Source organism: Pseudoliparis swirei, chromosome 15 (assembly GCF_029220125.1).
Source record: "Pseudoliparis swirei isolate HS2019 ecotype Mariana Trench chromosome 15, NWPU_hadal_v1, whole genome shotgun sequence".
In the NCBI taxonomy this organism is placed as follows: domain Eukaryota; kingdom Metazoa; phylum Chordata; class Actinopteri; order Perciformes; family Liparidae; genus Pseudoliparis; species Pseudoliparis swirei.
In genome coordinates, this window is record NC_079402.1 from 21,466,005 (window position 1) to 21,489,509 (window position 23,505).

Consider the following 23,505-nt stretch of genomic DNA (forward strand, 5'->3'; position numbering starts at 1 on the left):
CGTCCGCTAACTTTATCAAAACCCTCGCGCTCGATCGAATGCGTTTACCGTCAACATCAGTCTATAGGCGCACAGCAATTTAAGTGTCGGCTGAGTTGACCACGGAGATCCGAGTGTCGGCTGAGTTGACCGCAGTGAGACACTGGACCAGACCACCGCGAGACTCTGGACCAGACCACCGCGAGACTCTGGACCAGACCACCGCGAGCAGACAGCTGGACTTCATGTGCTCTCGGTTCAGTGACCAGGTCCAGTCAGGATCCTCTGGAGCTCATGGGCCGTGACACCAGGACCTACTTCAGCATCTCAAAGTAAGTCTAACATAAATATATGTATTAACTAACCTCATGTATATGAGTCTGTGTTTCATATAGTTAAGCTTTACTCGTGTCAAGTTAATAACAGCTATGCATAGGCGCACTACACATTAATTCAACTAATTAAAAATAGTTTTAGTATGGTAGTAGAGTGGTGTTTACCTGTCAATATGTCTTCATAGTGTTCACTAGGCTCAAGAGATGGCTCACGTTGCTTAATTTGTAAAAATAGTTTTCATTCATATTGATCCAGTCTGACATTAATCTGAAGTGGTGGTGTCATGAAGAGATGTGGTGACTGTTGTTTGGCTAATGTCTGCCTTTTTTCTTTCCTTTTTCCAGGAGAATGGACCAAATGTCAACTGGAAGTTTTTATATTAATAGTTTGAAAAGGATTGTTTTCCTAGTATATTCACAAAAGCTCAGGAGTAGACATGAACCTGTGCACAAACATCCATCACATAGAGACATAAGAACACACACACACACATTCTATTATGTAAATGAATTTGCATTTTAAAAGCAGCTGGAATTGTTATTTTATAGATTTTTTTGTTCAAAAGGAACTATGTTGCCTGTATTTTTAAAATATATTTACTTGATATAAGCATTTGTTCATGGGACTTAAATGTTCTGAAAATGTATTAATAAATATAATTTACAACAGCAATGACATTTGTGTTATCCTTTTGCATTACACCATACTGTTAATTTTAAACAGACATCAGTGTGTTTACTTTGAATTAGTTTATTTAGATTAATGTATATTTCCATCGTAAGTTAGGTCTTAAATTTTATTTCAACATGGTCTTAAAAAGTCTTAAATTTCACTGGTTTATTCCTGTAGACACCCTGTTACATTTAAACCATAACCATGGAGGCGGAGCCGAGGAGTAAAAACTGATGAGGTTTATTTGCAGTCACGATGTGAACACAACATGGCGGCCTCTAGGACCCAACGTCCGCCTCCGGACACGAGGAGCCAGTGGCTCTCGTCCGCTTCTCTGGACACGGTCAGGTCTCCAGAGGTTCTGGTTCCTTCAGGCTGTTGAGCTCCATCGTGGGTTCATCACCATGAGACCACACACACGCACACGCACACGCACACACACCAAGAGGGACTCCGCTGCAGGACCTGAAAGGGGGGCAGTCCTAAAACCTGGTCCCAAGAATTCAGAGTGTAAACAAAATGGTGGAAACTGCACCCGGCGGTCCAGGACCAGGACCTGGTCGACGGCATGCCGGTGATCAGGGCTTTAGATCTAATAAAGGATCGATAACTTCTTCTGGACCACAGAGTCGTGTTTAAAGACGGGATGAAGAGGAGCAGCATGTGAGTGAGACAGACAGGTAGAGAGACAGAGACACAGACAGGTAGCAGACAGACAGACAGACGCCGCCCCTTGAACCGTCTGCTGCTCGGAGGATATTTACATCCCTTCAGAGACTTTATTAAAATGTACAACATGGACGCTCCCCCCCCGTTAAGCCCCCACGCAGACAGACAGGTGCACTAACTCACTACACTGTAAAAAGCTCACTCACACGTTGTTGTTTTTGTTTTCTTCGTCTTTGTTTGTTATAAACAGTCCAAAACGTTACCAAAAGAAATGTACACACGTTCTGTACATGAAGAAGAACAGCCACTTCCTGTTGCCCCCACTTCCTGCTGCCCCACTTCCTGCTGCCCCCACTTCCTGCTGCCCCCACTTCCTGCTGCCCCGTGAGACAGCCAGACGACCACGGCTTTAAAATAGATCTGTATATATTTATATATGCTTATATCAAAAAGGAGGCGGAGTTACAGCGACCCGTGGGGGGGGGGGGGTCTGGAATGTCAGCTCATCATGTCGTTGCTGTTCACGCCGTACGTCGAGTTCTTCATGCTGTCGTTCACCTCCCTCCGGAAGACAGACAGGTTCTGAGTGAACCTGCAGACAGGTGGTGGTGTTAGAAGCATCTTGAATCAACGAGTCAGCGACGGACAGACAGGCAGACAGACAGGCAGACACACCTGTCCCTGTTCTTGGTCAGCAGGTTCCTCTCGATGCCCTCCATCAGGTTCTCAAAGCACAGGTGCATCGCCTGCTGCTTCTCTGGAGGCTGACTGCTCACGATGCTGTTCCTCAGGTCAGCGAAGTACTGGAGGAACCACACACACACACACACACACACACAGGTAGTATACACACACACACACAGGTAATATACACACACACACAGGTAGTATACACACACAGGTAGTATACACACACAAACACAGGTAGTATACACACACAAACAGGTAATATACACACACACAGGTAGTATACACACACAGGTAGTATACACACACACACAAACAGGTAATATACACACACACAGGTAGTATACACACACACAAACAGGTAATATACACACACAGGTAGTATACACACACACAAACAGGTAATATACACACACACACACACGTAGTATACACACACACACAGGTAGTATACACACACAGGTAGTATACACACACACACACAAACAGGTAATATACACACACACACGTAATATACACACACACACGTAATTTACACACACGGGTAGTATACACACACACACACAAACAGGTAATATACACACACACACGTAATTTACACACACAGGTAGTATACACACACACACACAAAAACAGGTAATATACACACACACACGTAATTTACACACACACAGGTAGTATACACACACACACAGACAGGTAATATACACACACAGGTAGTATACAGACACACAGGTAGTACACACATACACTGGTAAATATACACACACGTTGGTACATACACACACACTTGTCGGTACACACACACACGTTGGTGCACACACACTTTTCGGCGCACACACACACGTTGGTGCACACACACTTGTCGGTACACACACACTTGTCGGTACACACACACGTCGGTGCACACACGCATGTTGGTGCACACACACATGTCGGTACACACGCACTTGTCGGTGCACACACACGTTGGTGCACACACACTTGTCGGTACACACACACGTGTCGGTGCACACACACGTGTCGGTGCACACACACTTGTCGGTGCACACACACACGTTGGTGCACACACACTTGTCGGTGCACACACACTTGTCGGTGCACACACACTTGTCGGTGCACACACACTTGTCGGTGCACACACACTTGTCGGTGCACACACACTTGTCGGTGCACACACACACGTCGGTGCACACACGCACGTTGGTGCACACACACGTGTCGGTGCACACACACTTGTCGGTGCACACACACATGTCGGTGCACACACACTTGTCGGTGCACACACACGTGTCGGTGCACACACACGTGTCGGTGCACACACACGTGTCGGTGCACACACACGTGTCGGTACACACACTTGTCGGTGCACACACACACGTCGGTGCACACACACATGCTGGTGCACACACACATGTCGGTGCACACACACACGTCGGTGCACACACGTGTCGGTGCACACACACACGTCGGTGCACACACACGTGTCGGTGCACACACCTTCTCGTTGAGCAGGATGAGGCCGAGCAGCGGCCGAGACATGGACCACTGGTTCCTGCAGTCCTCGAAGATGATGATGTTCAACACGGTGGAAAGCATCTGCACAACAACAACAACAGGTCAGAACCTTTATTCTGTTTAACCACAGGAGAAACATGAGGGTCCCTGGGGTGCTAAGCACCCTGTGTTCTTCCTTTAAAGGGAGTCACACTACGATGACCTCACTACTCATTCCTATGACCTCAGAACTATGACCTCACTACTTACTCCTCCTATGACCTCACTACTTACTCCTCATATGACCTCACTACTCACTCCTCATATGACCTCACTACTCACTCCTATGACCTCATTCCTATGACCTCACTACTTACTCCTCATATGAACTCACTACTCACTCCTATGACCTCACTACTTACTCCTCATATGACCTCACTACTTACTCCTCCTATGAACTCACTACTTACTCCTCATATGACCTCACTACTCACTCCTCATATGACCTCACTACTCACTCCTATGACCTCATTCCTATGACCTCACTACTTACTCCTCATATGAACTCACTACTCACTCCTATGACCTCACTACTTACTCCTCCTATGACCTCACTACTTACTCCTCATATGACCTCACTACTTACTCCTCCTATGAACTCACTACTTACTCCTCATATGACCTCACTACTTACTCCTCCTATGAACTCACTACTCATTCCTATGACCTCACTACTTACTCCTCATATGACCTCACTACTTACTCCTCCTATGACCTCACTACTTACTCCTCATATGACCTCACTACTTACTCCTCCTATGAACTCACTACTCATTCCTATGACCTCACTACTTACTCCTCATATGACCTCACTACTCACTCCTATGACCTCACTATTCACTCCTACACTGAGCATGACCTCACTGTGTCAGCGCTTCCTGAGTGTCACAGAAGTCCCATGATGCACTGCTCTGACCTGCTGGATCATCTCGGGGTGCTGCTGCATGATGTGGAGGAAGCGGTCGTCGGAGGCCATGGCCGCCGGCCTCTTCTTGGTGGAGCGGGACAGCTGCTTGAACAGGTATGTGACGATGTGGTCCAGGCTGGAGCAGCAGCCGGTGCACACCATGGTATCTGAAACACACACACCGTGAGCGGAGGCCCCGCCACGCGGCCCCGAGAACCGGCCCCGGACCTGGTCTCACCGAGCGCCGTGAGCCCCTCCGATATGGAGGACAGGATGTACATGACCACGTGAGGCTCCAGGCTGGCGATGAAGTTCATGTGGTCCTGAGTCAGAACCTCCAGCAGCGAGTAGAAGGACTGGCTGAGCTTGGGGTAGTCCTGCGGGGACAGGAGGAGTCAGGGTTCTGGTTCCGCCGGGAAACCCCCCAGGGCCCGGGGCCCGGAACTCACCAGCAGGTCGCTGTGCGGGATGGACAGCAGCAGCTTGATGAAGGTCTGCAGGGCGTTGTCCAGGGCGTCGTCCCCGTACAGGCGGAACACGCCGAAGTTGACGTAGTTCCCGCTGAGCACCGCCTTCAGCATGGCGAAGCACACGCTGACCCCCTTCAGCTTCACGCCGTACACCTGGTCCTTCGGGACCTCCCCCAGGGTCAGGATGCGGTTTCCTGCAGGAAGAGAGGCACCAGCTGGGGTTCAACCATACATTATATTCCCTGTGGGCCCCTATGGGTTCCCGTGGACCCCTGTGGGTTCCTGTGGCCCCCTATGGGCCCCTGTGGGTTCCCGTGCCCCCCTGTGGCCTCCTGTGGCCCCCTATGGGTTCCCGTGGACCCCTGTGGGTTCCTGTGGCCCCCTATGGGCCCCTGTGCGTTCCCGTGCCCCCCTGTGGCCTCCTGTGGCCCCCTATGGGTTCCCGTGCCCCCCTGTGGCCTCCTGTGGCCCCCTATGGGCCCCTGTGGGTTCCCGTGGGCCCCTGTGGGCCCCTGTGGGTTCCCGTGCCCCCCTGTGGGTTCCCGTGGGCCCCTGTGGGTTCCCATGCCCCCCTGTGTGTTCACGTGGGTTCCCGTGGCCCCTATGGTTCCCGTTGCCGTGCCCCCGTGTGGGTTCCTGTGGCCCCCTATGGGCCCCTGTGGCCCCCCGTAGTACCGTAGGTGGTGATCATCTTGCTGGTCTCCCTGAACAGCAGGATGCCGTTGGGCGACGACACGTCGAACTGGAGCCTCTGGGACCTAGAGACAAGCAGACCACCATCAACCCTCTGCTGCAGGGGGGGGGGAGACTCTGAGGGGGAGACTCTGGGGGGGAGGAGACTCTGGGGGGGGGGGGGGTCTACCTGTTGTGGACCAGCTCGGCCATGAGCTTCAGGACCGGAGTGGTGCATGCTGGGTCGTGGTACCAGAGCTCGATGGCTCTCTGCAGGATGGGCATGTAGGCGGGGTACCTGCAGCTGGTGAAGGACTCGTACAGGTACACACACACTCTCACACACACGTGTGTCTATGTCTATGTGTGTGTCTATGTGTGCGTCTGTCTGTGTAGCAGCTCTCAGGTCACATGACCGCGTGAGGATACATCCAATCAAACAGCATCATGAAGCTGGTCTTGGCGTTGAAGGCGAAGGCGATGCCCCGCAGGTCCCGGACCAGACCCACCAGAGTCCTCTACAGGAAGAACAACTGTTATACTGGTCCCTGTTCCAGGCTGGTATACTGGTCCCTGTTATACTGGTCCCTGGTATACTGGTCCCTGTTCCAGGCTGGTATACTGGTCCCTGTTATACTGGTCCCTGGTATACTGGTCCCTGTTATACTGGTCCCTGTTATACTGGTCCCTGTTCCAGGCTGGTATACTGGTCCCTGTTATACTGGTCCCTGGTATACTGGTCCCTGTTATACTGGTCCCTGTTATACTGGTCCCTGTTCCAGGCTGGTATACTGGTCCCTGTTATACTGGTCCCTGGTATACTGGTCCCTGTTCCAGGCTGTTATACTGGTCCCTGCTCCAGGCTGTTATACTGGTCCCTGTTCCAGGCTGGTATACTGGTCCCTATTATACTGGTCCCTGTTCCAGGCTGGTATACTGGTCCCTGTTATACTGATCCCTGTTCCAGGCTGGTATACTGGTCCCTGTTATACTGGTCCCTGTTCCAGGCTGGTATACTGGTCCCTGTTATACTGGTCCCTGTTATACTGGTCCCTGTTCCAGGCTGGTATACTGGTCCCTGTTATACTGGTCCCTGGTATACTGGTCCCTGTTATACTGGTCCCTGTTATACTGGTCCCTGTTCCAGGCTGGTATACTGGTCCCTGTTATACTGGTCCCTGTTCCAGGCTGGTATACTGGTCCCTGTTATACTGGTCCCTGTTCCAGGCTGGTATACTGGTCCCTGTTATACTGGTCCCTGTTATACTGGTCCCTGGTATACTGGTCCCTGTTATACTGGTCCCTGTTCCAGGCTGGTATACTGGTCCCTGTTATACTGGTCCCTGTTCCAGGCTGGTATACTGGTCCCTGTTATACTGGTCCCTGTTATACTGGTCCCTGTTCCAGGCTGGTATACTGGTCCCTGTTATACTGGTCCCTGTTATACTGGTCCCTGGTATACTGGTCCCTGCTCTAGGCTGTTATACTGGTCCCTGTTCCAGGCTGGTATACTGGTCCCTGTTATACTGGTCCCTGTTCCAGGCTGGTATACTGGTCCCTGTTATACTGGTCCCTGTTCCAGGCTGGTATACTGGTCCCTGTTATACTGGTCCCTGTTCCAGGCTGGTATACTGGTCCCTGTTATACTGGTCCCTGTTATACTGGTCCCTGTTCCAGGCTGGTATACTGGTCCCAGTTATACTGGTCCCTGTTCCAGGCTATCGGTCCCTGTTATACTGGTCCCTGTTCCAGGCTGGTATACTGGTCCCTGTTATACTGGTCCCTGTTATACTGGTCCCTGTTATACTGGTCCCTGTTCCAGGCTGGTATACTGGTCCCTGTTATACTGGTCCCTGTTCCAGGCTGGTATACTGGTCCCTGTTATACTGGTCCCTGTTATACTGATCCCTGTTCCAGGCTGGTATACTGGTCCCTGTTATACTGGTCCCTGTTCCAGGCTGGTATACTGGTCCCTGTTATACTGGTCCCTGTTCCAGGCTGGTATACTGGTCCCTGTTATACTGGTCCCTGTTCCAGGCTGGTATACTGGTCCCTATTCCAGGCTGGTATACTGGTCCCTGTTATACTGGTCCCTGTTCCAGGCTGGTATACTGGTCCTTACCTTGGCTTCCTGCTCGTTGAAGGTGTTTGTACTCAACATCTGAGCCACAGTTTCAAATGCAGCCGTCAGAGGAAGCATGAACTGTTCAAACTGGTCCTCGTCTTCTCCTACACACACACACACACACACACGCACGCACACAGAGACACACACACACACGCACACAGAGACATACACACACAAACACGCAGTATAATATAGTCAATAAATTCATTTGATTTTGTAAGTAAGTTTAACATTTTAGTTTGTTGTTTCCTTTGTTGTTGTATCTGTGAGTGTGTGTGTGTGTGTGCAATACCTAAGTCCACCATGAGCAGGCGCCCCAGAGCTGTGTAGAAGGTGGTTCGACATCTCATGTCGCTCAGATTCGACTGGTTGTTGATGCCGAGGAAGGAGAAGTGTTCGCTCTGAGGAGGACAGGATATGATGTCATGGGAGAGCTGATGGTCATAACTCACAGGACATTAGATATGATGTCATAGGAGAGGTTATGAGGTCATCAAACACACGGAACATTAGATATGATGTCATAGGAGAGCTGATGAGGTCATAACTCACAGGACACTAGATATGATGTCATGGGAGAGGTGATGAGGTCATAACTCACAGGACACTAGATATGATGTCATGGGAGAGGTGATGAGGTCATAACTCACAGGACACTAGATATGATGTCATGGGAGAGGTGATGAGGTCATAACTCACAGGACACTAGATATGATGTCATGGGAGGTGATGAGGTCATAACTCACAGGACACTAGATATGATGTCATGGGAGAGCTGATGAGGTCATAACTCACAGGACACTAGATATGATGTCATGGGAGAGCTGATGAGGTCATAACTCACAGGACACTAGATATGATGTCATGGGAGAGGTGATGAGGTCATAACTCACAGGACACTAGATATGATGTCATGGGAGAGGTGATGAGGTCATAACTCACAGGACACTAGATATGATGTCATGGGAGAGCTGATGAGGTCATAACTCACAGTGTGGTTGTTCAACATGAACTGGACCGCGCTGAGCTTCACCAGCTTCCTCACGCTGCTGTACGTACAAACAGGAAGTCAAGGAGGAAACGGACAGGAAGTCGGGACAGGACATTTTATACTTCGCACACATTCAGAGGTGAAGAAGCTTTCTTTGGTTAAATCACAATAATCATGAACGTGGCATCTCTAGACTACAGATCCATCATGGAGGATATCCCAGAGAGAGGTCGTTCAGGAGCTGCAGCGTCTTGGAGGTGATTGGTTCACACTGGCCCCAGAACTTCAGGTTGGTGATGCTGGAACACAGTGTGACATCATCACATGACACTTCCTGTTCACTTAAAGCTCCTCATGAGACAGAAACACAACAAACAAACAAACAATTAACAATCATTACTCACATTTTCCCGATAAAGACACTGAGGACCATCGTCTCATCATTCAGCCCCAGAACTTCTGATAGTCGTCGGTAAAGCTGCACACACACACACACACAGTGAAGAATACTTGAGTTGACGCTCCTATAGACCTGCTATAGACATGCTATAGACCTGCTATAGACCTGCTATAGACCTGCTATAGACCTGCTATAGACCTGCTATAGACCTGCTATAGACATGCTATAGACCTGCTATAGACCTGCTATAGACCTGCTATAGACATGCTATAGACCTGCTATAGACATGCTATAGACATGCTATAGACCTGCTATAGACCTGCTATAGACCTGCTATAGACCTGCTATAGACCTGCTATAGACATGCTATAGACCTGCTATAGACATGCTATAGACCTGCTATAGACCTGCTATAGACCTGCTATAGACATGCTATAGACATGCTATAGACCTGCTATAGACCTGCTATAGACATGCTATAGACCTGCTATAGACCTGCTATAGACCTGCTATAGACCTGCTATAGACATGCTATAGACATGCTATAGACATGCTATAGACCTGCTATAGACCTGCTATAGACCTGCTATAGACATGCTATAGACATGCTATAGACATGCTATAGACCTGCTATAGACATGCTATAGACATGCTAGAGACATGCTATAGACCTGCTATAGACATGCTATAGACATGCTAGAGACCCACTAAAGTTGGGCTGCAGCGTGATCCCAGATCGTGATTGAGCATTCTGTGTGTAAAAGCACCAGACTGTCTCTGGGTCTACATGACGCGTGTGTCAGCATGATCCGCTCCACCATTGTGTCTCTAAAGAAATTGCTGCAGTCAGCATGATGGACAAAAGAGGAGCACCCTGCCCCCAACGTGGCCCCCACCAACGTGGCCCCGTCACCAGCAGGGTCACTGGTCCTTCCTCTCCAGCAGCAGCGTCTGGACTCACCTTGGAGGACTTCTGCACCTGGTCTCCGATGTAGATCTTCCTGAACTGCTCGAAGAAGCTGAGCATGGCCAGCTCCAGCCTCTCGTTGCCGGCCTGCGCGAGCCGGGAGTCGGTGAGGTTCATCAGCTGGAGCACCCTGGGGTGCAGATCGGAAGTGCCAGAAGGTTTACGTCACCGTTCCTGTTCCGTCTGGAGCTTCATCAGCTTATTACTTATAACGGGTTCGGACTCAGAAGTCCTGTTCTGGGTCTCATGTGTGAGAACAAGTACTTTTCTAAGCTGATGACTCATAATATACACATTTAAATAGTAAGTAATAAGGTCAATAACTGACCAATCAGCATGACCCTCACCCTTATATGGCCAGAAGCTACAAACATATTCAGTGTTGAGATAAACTCGAGGCCCAACTTTTAATATCATGCCCGAAAATAATCAGTTGACTATCAACAAGACCCTGACAGGTGAGGACATGGACCTGGGGAACAGCAGCTGAATCCACCAAGATGTTTATGGTCATGAAGTTAGGAGACCAAAACTAATGAGAGAAACACTTCTTGTCTTAGTAGTTATGTTCATACGGTGTGTTCAGGGTCTCTCGTGGTCTTGGTTCTTACCGACAGACTAACTCCCCGTCCATGGCGTCCTGCTCGTCTGTACTGGCGAACGACACCCGTCCCCCGATGACCGCTCCGATGATGTAGACCAGCCACGTCAACCGGCCTGGAGGGGGGGGGCAGCATTAGTCTCTAGCCTCATCATGGCCAGAGAAGACCCCCAACCCAGGCCTGAGCAGACCCCCACCAGTCACCCACCCTCCTGCACGGTGACGTCTGCGGCGCTGGCGTTGGTGGCCTGCAGCAGCTCCTGGTAGCTCTGCGCCGCCTGGTCGAACAGCTGCACCAGCAGAGCGCACGTCTTCTCGTACTCGCAGCGCCCGATGGTGGACAGCTGGTCCAGCTGCTGCTGCACCAGCCCGGCGTCGTCCAGAGGGTCTTCTAAGCCGTCTCTGAGGAGGAGCACAGGGTCTGAGACCTGAACATCAGGACCGCGGGGGCCTGCTACCAGCTTCAACATCTGCAGCATCGAGCAGCCCACTTCTCCACGGACGTGAACCCAGCAGGACGTCACAGCAGGAGTTAAGTCTTCATTAAACAGCAAAGCACAGCTACTTAGCTTAGCATGAAGATCTCTCCACTGAGGAGACCGCTACTTAGCTTAGCATGAAGACCTCTCCACTGAGGAGACCGCTACTTAGCTTAGCATGAAGACCTCTCCACTGAGGAGACCGCTACTTAGCTTAGCATGAAGACCTCTCCACTGAGGAGACACGCTCCTCGGAGCCAGCAGCCTCACCTGAGGATGACGTGGACCGACTCCAGCCGGGACGTGATGTAGGCCTTGGTGACCTCCGGTGTGTACGTCTCCAGCAGGTGAGGCTCGGTCGCCTTCACGTACGGGACCGACGCCGCCAGGCGCTGCCACAGGCTCAGCAGGTAGTGCACGCTGTTAGGGGCAAACTCCCAGTGCTGAGGAGGAGGGGGAGGGGATGAGGAGGTGCATGAAGAGGAGGAGAAGGAGGTCACTCATTTATTAAGCCACAGATGGAGAGCTATGTGACGTGAGCGTCTCTTGAGGTGCCTCTCTACCAGATCTTCAGAGTGTGACCTTTGACCTCTCGGCGGTGACCCACCTGCAGACTGGTGACGGTGAAGTTGGCGATGAGGCGGATGACCTCGGGGTAGTTCTCCACCTTCACCAGCTCCCCCAGCTGGTAGTTGCTCTTCAGCCGCGCCAGCAGGCGACAGAACTCGTGGTAGTTGTTGGGATCCGGCAAACACTGGAACACAAGCGGCCCCGCGTCAGACCAGAGACCAGCACCGGGGACCGGGTCCACAACACACAGACCAGCACCGGGGACCGGGTCCACAACACACAGACCAGCACCGGGGACCGGGTCCACAACACACAGACCAGCACCGGGTCCTCACCTGAGGGTTGGCCAGGATCCGCTTCACGCCGTCCACCAGGTGAGAGAGGAACTTGGCTCGCTCGGCGTTGTTGAAGAGAGAGCGCCTGACTGAGGCGATCTGGACCAGACATGACAACACCTGCAGAGAGAGAGAGAGAGAGACACACACACACACACACACACTCAGCTGGTGTACTGCAGCTTCTCACGTCTTCATGAGCGCTCACTTACCAGCGGAGAGAGGGATGGAGGGATGGAATGATAGAGGTTGAAGAAGAGCTGCAGGGTGGAGGAGTCTAGAAACGCTGCGGGCAGAAACAACAGAAGAAGAAGTCAGGACCAGTTCCATCGCCATGGAGACACGGCTCGGCGCAGCACGGGGACCTGATCTCCAGGACGTGGGGATCTGGACGGTGCAGAGGTCGTCCGACGACTCGTCGGTGGAGGTCCCGATGAAGTCGTAGTTGAGGCAGTTGTAGCCGAGCTTCAGCAGCTGCATCAGGAGGCCGTGCTGGGACTCATCGTTCAGGTTCAGGTTCTTCCCCGAGGCCTGGACACAGAGACCACATCAGACCAGGACCCCGACCCCGACCCCGATCCTACCAGCGATGAACACGAGGAGCACAAACCTGTTTGAGGAGGTTGCAGGACAGAGTGAAGATGTCGAAAAGAGACGAGTCTCTGAATGAAGACGCGATCTTCCTGTGTTTGGTCAGAGGGTGAGTGGTGTCGGCCTGAGGGCACACACACACACAGGTAATGTGTTACACACACACACAGGTGACGTGTTACACACACACACAGGTGACGTGTTACACACACACACAGGTAACGTGTTACACACACACACACACAGGTAACGTGTTACACACACACACAGGTAACGTGTCACACACACACACACAGGTAACGTGTTACACACACAGGTAACATGACACACACACACAGGTAACGTGTTACACACACACAGGTAACGTGTTACACACACACACAGGTAACACACACACACAGGTAACATGACACACACACACACACACAGGTAACGTGTTACACACACACACAGGTAACATGACACACACACACACGAGAGAGAGACAGGTGAGGACGACCTACCTGATTGATCTCATTGGTCAGCTGGGACAGAATGGTGACCCCTATGATGCAATGTTCAACACTGTCCTGTAAACACAGCAGCTACATGTTAGCTACACACACACACACACACACACACAACCCCCCCCCCACACACACACACACACCTGGAGGAAGCGCGTGACGTCTGCGATGACGTTGCGGAACACGTAGTCCTCCTTCTGGCAGTCGAACCAGCCCAGCTTGGTGATGCGGGCGTACAGCTGGATCAGAGCCTGCGTCACGAAGGCTGCGAGCTTCGGCCGCGTCGCCAGATAGTTCAGAACATAGTTCCCTGAACGTCACAAACAACAACAACAACATCTTCGTGAGAGGGGATCAACACACCTGAGGAACACGCCGGTCACGAGGAGGTCAGAGGAACTCACGGATGTCGATGCGTTGCTCGAGCGGCAGAGGGTTGCTGGTCCGAGACACCAGCTTCGACAAACAGGTGGCAGCCAGCAGCTGAGAGTACGACGACTGGAAAACATGTTATAATTATTCATTATAATAAACAAACGTTCACTAACGTTCACTACTGTCTACTACTGTTCACTAATGTCCACTTCTGTCTACTACTGTTCACTACTGTCCACTTCTGTTCACTAATGTCCACTTCTGTCTACTACTGTTCACTACTGTCTACTACTGTCTACTACTGTTCACTAATGTCCACTTCTGTCCACTTCTGTCTACTACTGTTCACTACTGTTCACTACTGTTCACTAATGTCCACTTCTGTCCACTTCTGTCTACTTCTGTCTACTACTGTTCACTACTGTTCACTACTGTTCACTAATGTCCACTTCTGTCCACTTCTGTTCACTACTGTTCACTACTGTCTACTACTGTCCACTTCTGTCTACTACTGTTCACTACTGTCTACTACTGTCCACTACTGTCCACTTCTGTCCACTTCTGTCTACTACTGTTCACTACTGTCTACTACTGTCTACTACTGTCCACTTCTGTTCACTACTGTTCACTTCTGTCTACTACTGTTCACTACTGTCTACTACTGTTCACTACTGTCCACTTCTGTTCACTACTGTTCACTTCTGTCTACTACTGTTCACTACTGTCTACTACTGTTCACTACTGTCCACTACTGTCCACTACTGTTCACTAATGTCCACTTCTGTCTACTACTGTTCACTACTGTCTACTACTGTCCACTTCTGTCCACTTCTGTCCACTTCTGTCCACTTCTGTCCACTTCTGTCCACTTCTGTTCACTTCTGTTCACTTCTGTTCACTTCTGTTCACTTCTGTCCACTTCTGTCTACTACTGTTCACTACTGTCCACTAATGTCCACTAATGTTCACTACTGTCCACTTCTGTCTACTACTGTTCACTACTGTTCACTACTGTCCACTTCTGTCTACTACTGTTCACTAATGTCCACTTCTGTCCACTTCTGTTCACTTCTGTTCACTACTGTTCACTTCTGTCCACTTCTGTCTACTACTGTTCACTACTGTCTACTACTGTCCACTAATGTTCACTACTGTTCACTAATGTCCACTTCTGTCTACTACTGTTCACTACTGTCTACTACTGTCCACTAATGTTCACTACTGTCCACTAATGTCCACTTCTGTCCACTTCTGTCCACTTCTGTTCACTAATGTCCACTTCTGTCCACTTCTGTTCACTACTGTTCACTACTGTCTACTACTGTTCACTAATGTCCACTTCTGTCCACTTCTGTTCACTACTGTTCACTACTGTCTACTACTGTTCACTAATGTCCACTACTGTTCACTACTGTTCACTACTGTTCACTAATGTTCACTACTGTTCACTACTGTCTACTACTGTTCACTAATGTCCACTTCTGTTCACTACTGTCCGCTACTGTTCACTGTCTACTACTGTTCACTACTGTTCACTACTGTCTACTACTGTCTACTTCTACTACTGTTCACTAATGTCCACTATTGTTCACTACTGTTCACTACTGTTCACTAATGTCCACTTCTGTTCACTACTGTTCACTAATGTCCACTTCTGTTCACTACTGTCTACTACTGTTCACTACTGTTCACTACTGTTCACTACTGTTCACTACTGTTCACTACTGTTCACTACTGTTCACTACTGTCTACTACTGTTCACTAATGTCCACTTCTGTCTACTACTGTTCACTACTGTCTACTACTGTTCACTACTGTTCACTACTGTCTACTACTGTTCACTGTTCACTACTGTCTACTACTGTTCACTACTGTTCACTACTGTCTACTACTGTTCACTACTGTTCACTAATGTCCACTTCTGTCTACTACTGTTCACTACTGTTCACTACTGTCTACTACTGTCTACTACTGTTCACTACTGTTCACTACTGTTCACTAATGTCCACTTCTGTCTACTACTGTTCACTACTGTTCACTACTGTTCACTAATGTCCACTTCTGTCTACTACTGTTCACTACTGTCTACTGTTCACTACTGTCTACTACTGTTCACTACTGTCTACTACTGTTCACTACTGTCTACTACTGTTCACTAATGTCCACTTCTGTCCACTTCTGTTCACTACTGTTCACTAATGTCCACTTCTGTCTACTACTGTTCACTACTGTTCACTACTGTTCACTACTGTTCACTACTGTTCACTACTGTTCACTACTGTTCACTAATGTCCACTTCTGTCTACTACTGTTCACTACTGTTCACTACTGTTCACTACTGTCTACTACTGTCTACTACTGTTCACTACTGTTCACTACTGTTCACTACTGTCTACTACTGTCCACTACTGTCTACTGTCTACTACTGTTCACTACTGTTCACTACTGTCTACTACTGTTCACTAATGTCCACTACTGTCTACTACTGTTCACTACTGTTCACTACTGTCTACTACTGTTCACTAATGTCCACTTCTGTCTACTACTGTTCACTACTGTTACTACTGTTCACTACTGTTCACTACTGTTCACTACTGTTCACTACTGTCTACTACTGTTCACTAATGTCCACTTCTGTCTACTACTGTTCACTACTGTCTACTACTGTCTACTACTGTTCACTACTGTCTACTGTTCACTACTGTCTACTACTGTCTACTACTGTTCACTACTGTCTACTACTGTTCACTACTGTCTACTACTGTTCACTACTGTTCACTAATGTCCACTTCTGTCTACTACTGTTCACTACTGTCTACTACTGTTCACTACTGTCTACTACTGTTCACTACTGTTCACTACTGTTCACTAATGTCCACTTCTGTCTACTACTGTTCACTACTGTCTACTACTGTTCACTACTGTCTACTACTGTCTACTACTGTTCACTAATGTCCACTTCTGTCTACTACTGTTCACTACTGTTCACTACTGTCTACTACTGTTCACTACTGTCTACTACTGTTCACTACTGTTCACTACTGTCTACTACTGTTCACTACTGTTCACTACTGTCTACTACTGTTCACTACTGTCCACTACTGTTCACTACTGTTCACTACTGTTCACTACTGTCTACTACTGTTCACTAATGTCCACTTCTGTCTACTACTGTTCACTAGTCCACTACTGTTCACTACTGTTCACTACTGTTCACTAATGTCCACTTCTGTCTACTACTGTTCACCAACGTTCACTACTGTTCACTACTGTTCACTACTGTCTACTACTGTTCACTACTGTTCACTACTGTTCACTACTGTTCACTACTGTCTACTACTGTCTACTACTGTTCACTACTGTTCACTACTGTCTACTACTGTTCACTACTGTCTACTACTGTTCACTACTGTCTACTACTGTTCACTACTGTCCACTTCTGTCTACTACTGTTCACTAATGTCCACTTCTGTCTACTACTGTTCACCAACGTTCACTACTGTTCACTACTGTCTACTGTTCACTACTGTTCACTAATGTTCACTAACGTCCACTACTGTCTACTACTGTTCACTACTGTTCACCAACGTTCACTACTGTTCACTACTGTCTACTACTGTTCACTACTGTCTACTACTGTTCACTACTGTTCACTACTGTTCACTACTGTTCACTAATGTCCACTACTGTTCACTACTGTTCACTAATGTCCACTACTGTTCACTACTGTTCACTACTGTTCACTAATGTCCACTACTGTCTACTACTGTTCACTACTGTTCACTACTGTCTACTACTGTTCACTACTGTCTACTACTGTTCACTACTGTTCACTACTGTTCACTACTGTTCACTAATGTCCACTACTGTCTACTACTGTTCACTACTGTTCACTACTGTCTACTACTGTTCACTACTGTTCACTAATGTCTACTACTGTTCACTACTGTTCACTACTGTCTACTACTGTTCACTACTGTTCACTACTGTCTACTACTGTTCACTACTGTTCACTACTGTTCACTACTGTTCACTACTGTCTACTACTGTTCACTACTGTTCACTACTGTTCACTACTGTTCACTACTGTTCACTACTGTTCACTACTGTTCACTAATGTCCACTTCTGTCTACTACTGTTCACTAATGTCCACTTCTGTCTACTACTGTTCACTACTGTTCACTACTGTTCACTACTGTTCACTACTGTTCACTAATGTTCACTAATGTCCACTACTGTCTACTACTGTTCACTAATGTTCACTACTGTTCACTACTGTCTACTACTGTTCACTAATGTCTACTACTGTTCACTACTGTTCACTACTGTCTACTACTGTTCACTACTGTTCACTACTGTCTACTACTGTTCACTACTGTTCACTACTGTCTACTACTGTTCACTACTGTCCACCTACTACACTGTTCACTACTGTACTACTGTTCACTACTACTGTTCACTAATGTTCACTTCTGTCTACTACTGTTCACTACTGTCTACTACTGTTCACTAATGTCCACTACTGTTCACTACTGTTCACTACTGTTCACTACTGTTCACTAATGTCCACTTCTGTTCACTACTGTCTACTACTGTTCACTACTGTTCACTACTGTTCACTACTGTCTACTACTGTTCACTAATGTCCACTTCTGTCTACTACTGTTCACTACTGTCTACTACTGTTCACTAATGTCCACTTCTGTTCACTACTGTCTACTACTGTTCACTACGTTCACTACTGTTCACTGTCACTACTGTTCACTACTGTTCACTACTGTTCACTACTGTTCACTACTGTTCACTACTGTTCACTACTGTTCACTACTGTTCACTACACTGTTCACTAACTACTGTTCTACGTTCACTGCTGTTCACTACTGTTCACTACTGTTCACTACGTTACTACTGTTCACTACTGTTCACTACTGTTCACTACTGTTCACTAACGTTCACTACTGTTCACTAACGTTCACTACTGTTCACTACTGTTCACTAACGTTTACTACTGTTCACTAACGTTCACTACTGTTCACTAACGTTCACTAACGTTTACTACTGTTCACTAACGTTCACTACTGTCCACTACGTTCACTGTTCACTACTACTGTTCACTATCGTTTACTAATGTTCACTACTGTTCACTAACGTTCACTACTGTTCACTAACTACTGTTCACTACTGTTCACTAACGTTCACTACTGTTCACTAACGTTCACTACTGTTCACTAACGTTTACTAATGTTCACTAACGTTCACTACTGTTCACTACTGTTCACTACTGTTCACTAACGTTCACTAACGTTCACTACTGTTCACTACTGTTCACTAACGTTCACTACTGTTCACTAACGTTTACTAACGTTCACTACTGTTCACTACTGTTCACTAACGTTCACTACTGTTCACTAACGTTTACTAATGTTCACTAACGTTCACTACTGTTCACTAACGTTTACGTTCACTGTTCACTAACGTTCACTACGCGTTCACTACGTTCACTAACGTTCACTACTGTTCACTAACGTTCACTAATGTTCATCACTACTGCGTTCACTACTGTTCACTAACGTTCACTACGTTCACTACTGTTCACCAACGTTCACTACTGTTCACTAATGTTCACTACGTTACTGCGTTCACTACTGTTCACTACTGTTCACTAATGTTCACTACTGTTCACTAACGCCACTACTCACTACTGTTCACTAACGTTCACTAACGTTTACTAATGTTCACTAACGTTCACTACTGTTCACTACTGTTCACTAACGTTCACTACTGTTCACTACTGTTCACTAACGTTCACTAACGTTCACTACTGTTCACTAACGTTTACTAATGTTCACTACTGTTCACTAACGTTCACTACTGTTCACTAACGTTTACTAACGTTCACTACTGTTCACTAATGTTCACTAACGTTCACTACTGTTCACTAATGTCCACTTCTGTCTACTACTGTTCACTAACGTTTACTACTGTTCACTAACGTTCACTACTGTTCACTAACGTTTACTAATGTTCACTAACGTTCACTACTGTTCACTACTGTTCACTATTCTGTTCACTACTGTTCACTGTTCACTAACGTTCACTACTGTTCACTAACGTTACTTGTTCACTACTGTTCACTGTCTACTGTTCACTACTGTTCACCAACGTTCACTACTGTTCACTAACGTCCACTACTGTTCACTACTGTTCACTAATGTTCACTAACGTCCACTACTGTCTACTACTGTTCACTAACGTCCACTACTGTCTACTACTGTTCACTACTGTCACTGTTCACCACTACTGTCTACTACTGTTCACTACTGTCTACTACTGTTCACTACTGTTCACTAATGTCCACTTCTGTCTACTACTGTTCACTACTGTTCACTACTGTCTACTACTGTTCACTACTGTTCACTACTGTCTACTACTGTTCACTACTGTCTACTACTGTTCACTACTGTTCACTAGTGTTCACTAGTGTTCACTAATGTCCACCAGTGTTCACTAGTGTTCACTAATGTCCACCAGTGTTCACTAGTGTTCACTAATGTCCACCAGTGTTCACTAGTGTTCACTACTGTTCACTAACGTTTACTACTGTTCACTAACGTTTACTAACGTTCACTACTGTTCACTAACGTTCACTACTGTTCACTAACGTTCACTAACGTTCACTACTGTTCACTAACGTTTACTAACGTTCACTACTGTTCACTAACGTTTACTAACGTTCACTACTGTTCACTAACGTTTACTAATGTTCACTAACGTTCACTACTGTTCACTACTGTTCACTAACGTTTACTAATGTTCACTAACGTTTACTAACGTTCACTAACGTTCACTACTGTTCACTAACGTTTACTAACGTTCACTAACGTTTACTAACGTTCACTAACGTTTACTACTGTTCACTAACGTTTACTAATGTTCACTAACGTTCACTACTGTTCACTAACGTTCACTAACGTTCACTACTGTTCACTAACGTTTACTAACGTTCACTAACGTTCACTAACGTTCACTAACGTTCACTAACGTTCACTAACGTTTACTAACGTTCACTAACGTTCACTAACGTTCACTAACGTTCACTAACGTTTACTAATGTTCACTAACGTTCACTACTGTTCACTACTGTTCACCGTCACGGCCGGTACTCACGCTGCCTCTCTCCAGCAGCAGCTGACACTTGCTGAGGCAGTCGGGGCTGTTGGTGAACTCCACCAGAGCTTTCTCTGCCTGGTGCCGCACGGCGGTGTCGGTGGTCTCGTACAGCTGCTTACACAGGATCTCCAGCTGGGCGAGGCCCTGGGGACGCACGGGGACACGGGGTGAACCCAGAGACACGGTGCGGACGGGTGGAGCAGCTGGCCGGGTGGAGCCCCATGACATATCATTGTGCCCCGATATCAGCAGGAGGGCGAACAATGCCCCAGAATGACCTCTGATAGAGATGAATTCAGAAACATGGCCGCCTCTAGGACCGGTCCAGTTGCACGTCATGTTCTGGTTGTGGCCGTGATGCTGCGGGTGAAGACCCGGATGCAGCTCGTCTTCATCAGACCTCAGCCTGAAGACACGAGTCCTCCTCCAGGAGACCAGCAACGGCGAGGAGGTCATAACTATTTACACATCATTAAGTTTTGCTTCACACTCCTCTAGGAAACACCTGCAGGAGACCAGCAGCTGCTCGACTACAGGTACATACAGTCTCTACGAGTCAACAACAACAACAACGTGCAGGAAGTGAGCTTCAAACAGATGTTATAGGACCAACCTGGGGAAGAAAGGAAGCAGGATGGATCCTCATGTCTCCTTATTTGCCCTCTAATTCTGGCTCCTCCTTCCTCTCACGTCTCCTCATCTCCTCTCCTGTCTCCTCCTTCCTCTCCTCTGTGGTCCTGTCTCCTCCTCTCATCTCCTCACCTGTCTCATCCTTCCTGTCATCCCTTGTCTCATCTCCTGTCTCCTCTCCCCTGCTTCCTCTCATCTCCTCTGCAGTCCTGTCTCCTCTCATGTCTCCTTCTTCCTTTCCTCTGCGGTCCTGTATTATCCTTCCTCTCATCCCGTCTCCTCCTCTCATCTCCTCTGCGGTCCTGTCTCCTCTCATGTCTCCTCCTCTCCTCTCCTGCCTCCCCCTCTCCTCTCCTCTCATGTCATCTCCTCTCCTCTCCTGTCATGTCATGTCTCCTCCTCTCCTCTCCTGCCTCCTCCTCCTCTCATCTCCAGTCCTGTCTCCTCTCCTGTCTCCTCCTCTCCTCTCATGTCTCCTCCTCTCCATGTGTTCAGCAGTTAGCATGCTAGCTAACCCATCTCACCGATAAACACCATAAGCAACGTGAACAGCGCGTGCTCCTGCAGCTTGGTGTCCTCGCGCCTCCCGCTCTTTAACACTGACCCTGCGCGAGGACACGAAGCTTCAACAGAGTTCAAACGGGCTCGAGCGGGAGAGTCGGAGCTAATCGGCTAGCTTAGCTTAGCATAACAACAAACACATTTAAACATGATGAACGTCAACGCCTGTAGTTTATAACACGCGTTATAGTTTAAAACACGCGTTATAACCACACTGATTCCCACAGGCGCCAAACGAGCCGCACGGTTATTGTTTACCGTTCATTGTTTACTTCAGCCACCTGAAGCCCCGCTCTCCCGGCGAGGCTTCAGCTTCACACGGAACCAACCGCGCTGTGACACCGAGGCAGCCAGCGCCTCCCGGAGAGTGTCCCTTCTCTGGAGCACCGGGAGCATCAGCTAGCTCAGCTAGCAGAAAGCTAACCCCATGCTAATAGTAAGCTAGCTCATAGCTAGCCGATGACAGCGGGCCACTAGTCAACACAGGCGGACTCGTCCTTTCTGTTCCCGCCGGCAGCACCACGAGCTCCCCCGGTACCGAGCGGCCTCACGCGGACTCCGAAACCGCAACGAGAGCTACCGAATCCGCTTTCATTCACGTCCTCGCGCACGCGGACACATTGTCGGTTACAAAAACATGAAACCACCGCTCACCTGCACATGATCCGCCATTTTTCTCCATTTCATGCACCTCTCACTCCCCCGCTTATGGTCTGCAGCCGCAACAGCGCCCCGTGAGGCGGCTCCGCGCTACTGCAGCACCCGGTCTCTGGTGGACTGGGTGGAGGTCTCTGGTTGAGTAGGGGTCTCTGGTGGACTGGGTGGAGGTCTCTGGTTGAGTAGGGGTCTCTGGTGGACTGGGTGGAGGTCTCTGGTTGAGTAGGGGTCTCTGGTGGACTGGGTGGAGGTCTGGTGGAGGTCTCTGCTTGAGTAGGTGGGGGTCTCTGGTGGACGTCTGGTGAACTGGGTGGAGGTCTCTGGTGGATTGTCATTGTAAAAACACAACCACAGTAAAACAACAACAACAGCAAAACAACAATAGTAAACACAACAATAGTAATAACACAACAATAGTCAACACAACAATAGTAAAACAACAATAGTAAAAACAACAATAGTAAAACTACAATAGTAATAACACATCAACAATAGTCAACACAATAGTAAAACAACAATAGGAAACACAATAGGAAAACAACAATGGTAAAACACACTTTAGAAGTGATCATGTTCTTTGCATCCTATTTATAT

The 23,505-nt window shown here is 48.2% G+C and overlaps 1 protein-coding gene and 1 long non-coding RNA gene across 3 annotated transcripts; one reads left to right on the forward strand and one right to left on the reverse strand.

Moving 5' to 3' along the window:
* The first annotated feature begins 161 nt into the window (after positions 1–161).
* Positions 162–987, forward strand: LOC130205496 (uncharacterized). Its single transcript, XR_008833930.1, has 2 exons — positions 162–311; positions 660–987. It is a non-coding gene; the product is annotated as an uncharacterized LOC130205496 (long non-coding RNA).
* Positions 988–1,794: 807 nt separating this feature from the next.
* Positions 1,795–22,941, reverse strand: xpo7 (exportin 7). 2 transcript variants are annotated; one of them, XM_056432917.1, is made up of 28 exons: positions 22,909–22,941; positions 21,061–21,207; positions 13,922–14,015; positions 13,661–13,827; positions 13,515–13,580; positions 13,031–13,135; positions 12,786–12,951; positions 12,633–12,706; positions 12,421–12,540; positions 12,123–12,269; positions 11,786–11,958; positions 11,245–11,438; positions 11,047–11,152; positions 10,430–10,565; positions 9,473–9,546; positions 9,287–9,367; positions 9,069–9,132; positions 8,370–8,478; positions 8,072–8,178; positions 6,379–6,467; positions 6,140–6,247; positions 5,953–6,035; positions 5,257–5,471; positions 5,046–5,184; positions 4,817–4,974; positions 3,844–3,942; positions 2,332–2,459; positions 1,795–2,248 (listed from the first exon to the last, which is right to left on the reverse strand). In XM_056432917.1, exons 1-28 carry the CDS (start codon positions 22,939–22,941, stop codon positions 2,155–2,157), a joined length of 3,276 nt encoding a protein of 1,091 aa, XP_056288892.1. In that variant the 3' UTR covers positions 1,795–2,154. The 2 variants fall into 2 exon arrangements, with proteins under 2 accessions (XP_056288892.1, XP_056288891.1); XM_056432916.1 differs by lacking the exon at positions 22,909–22,941 and having other exon boundaries at positions 21,061–21,329.
* Between the last annotated feature and the right edge of the window lie 564 nt (positions 22,942–23,505).

Coding starts and splice junctions, on each gene's coding strand:
- xpo7 (XM_056432916.1), bottom strand. CDS start 21,291: ATGTCATGGGGCTCCACCCGGCCAGCTGCTCCACCCGTCCGCACCGTG. Junction 13,136..13,514: donor TGACCAATGAGATCAATCAG/GTAGGTCGTCCT, acceptor GTGTGCCCTCAG/GCCGACACCACTCACCCTCT. Junction 6,468..8,071: donor TCAACGAGCAGGAAGCCAAG/GTAAGGACCAGT, acceptor TTCTTCCTGTAG/AGGACTCTGGTGGGTCTGGT.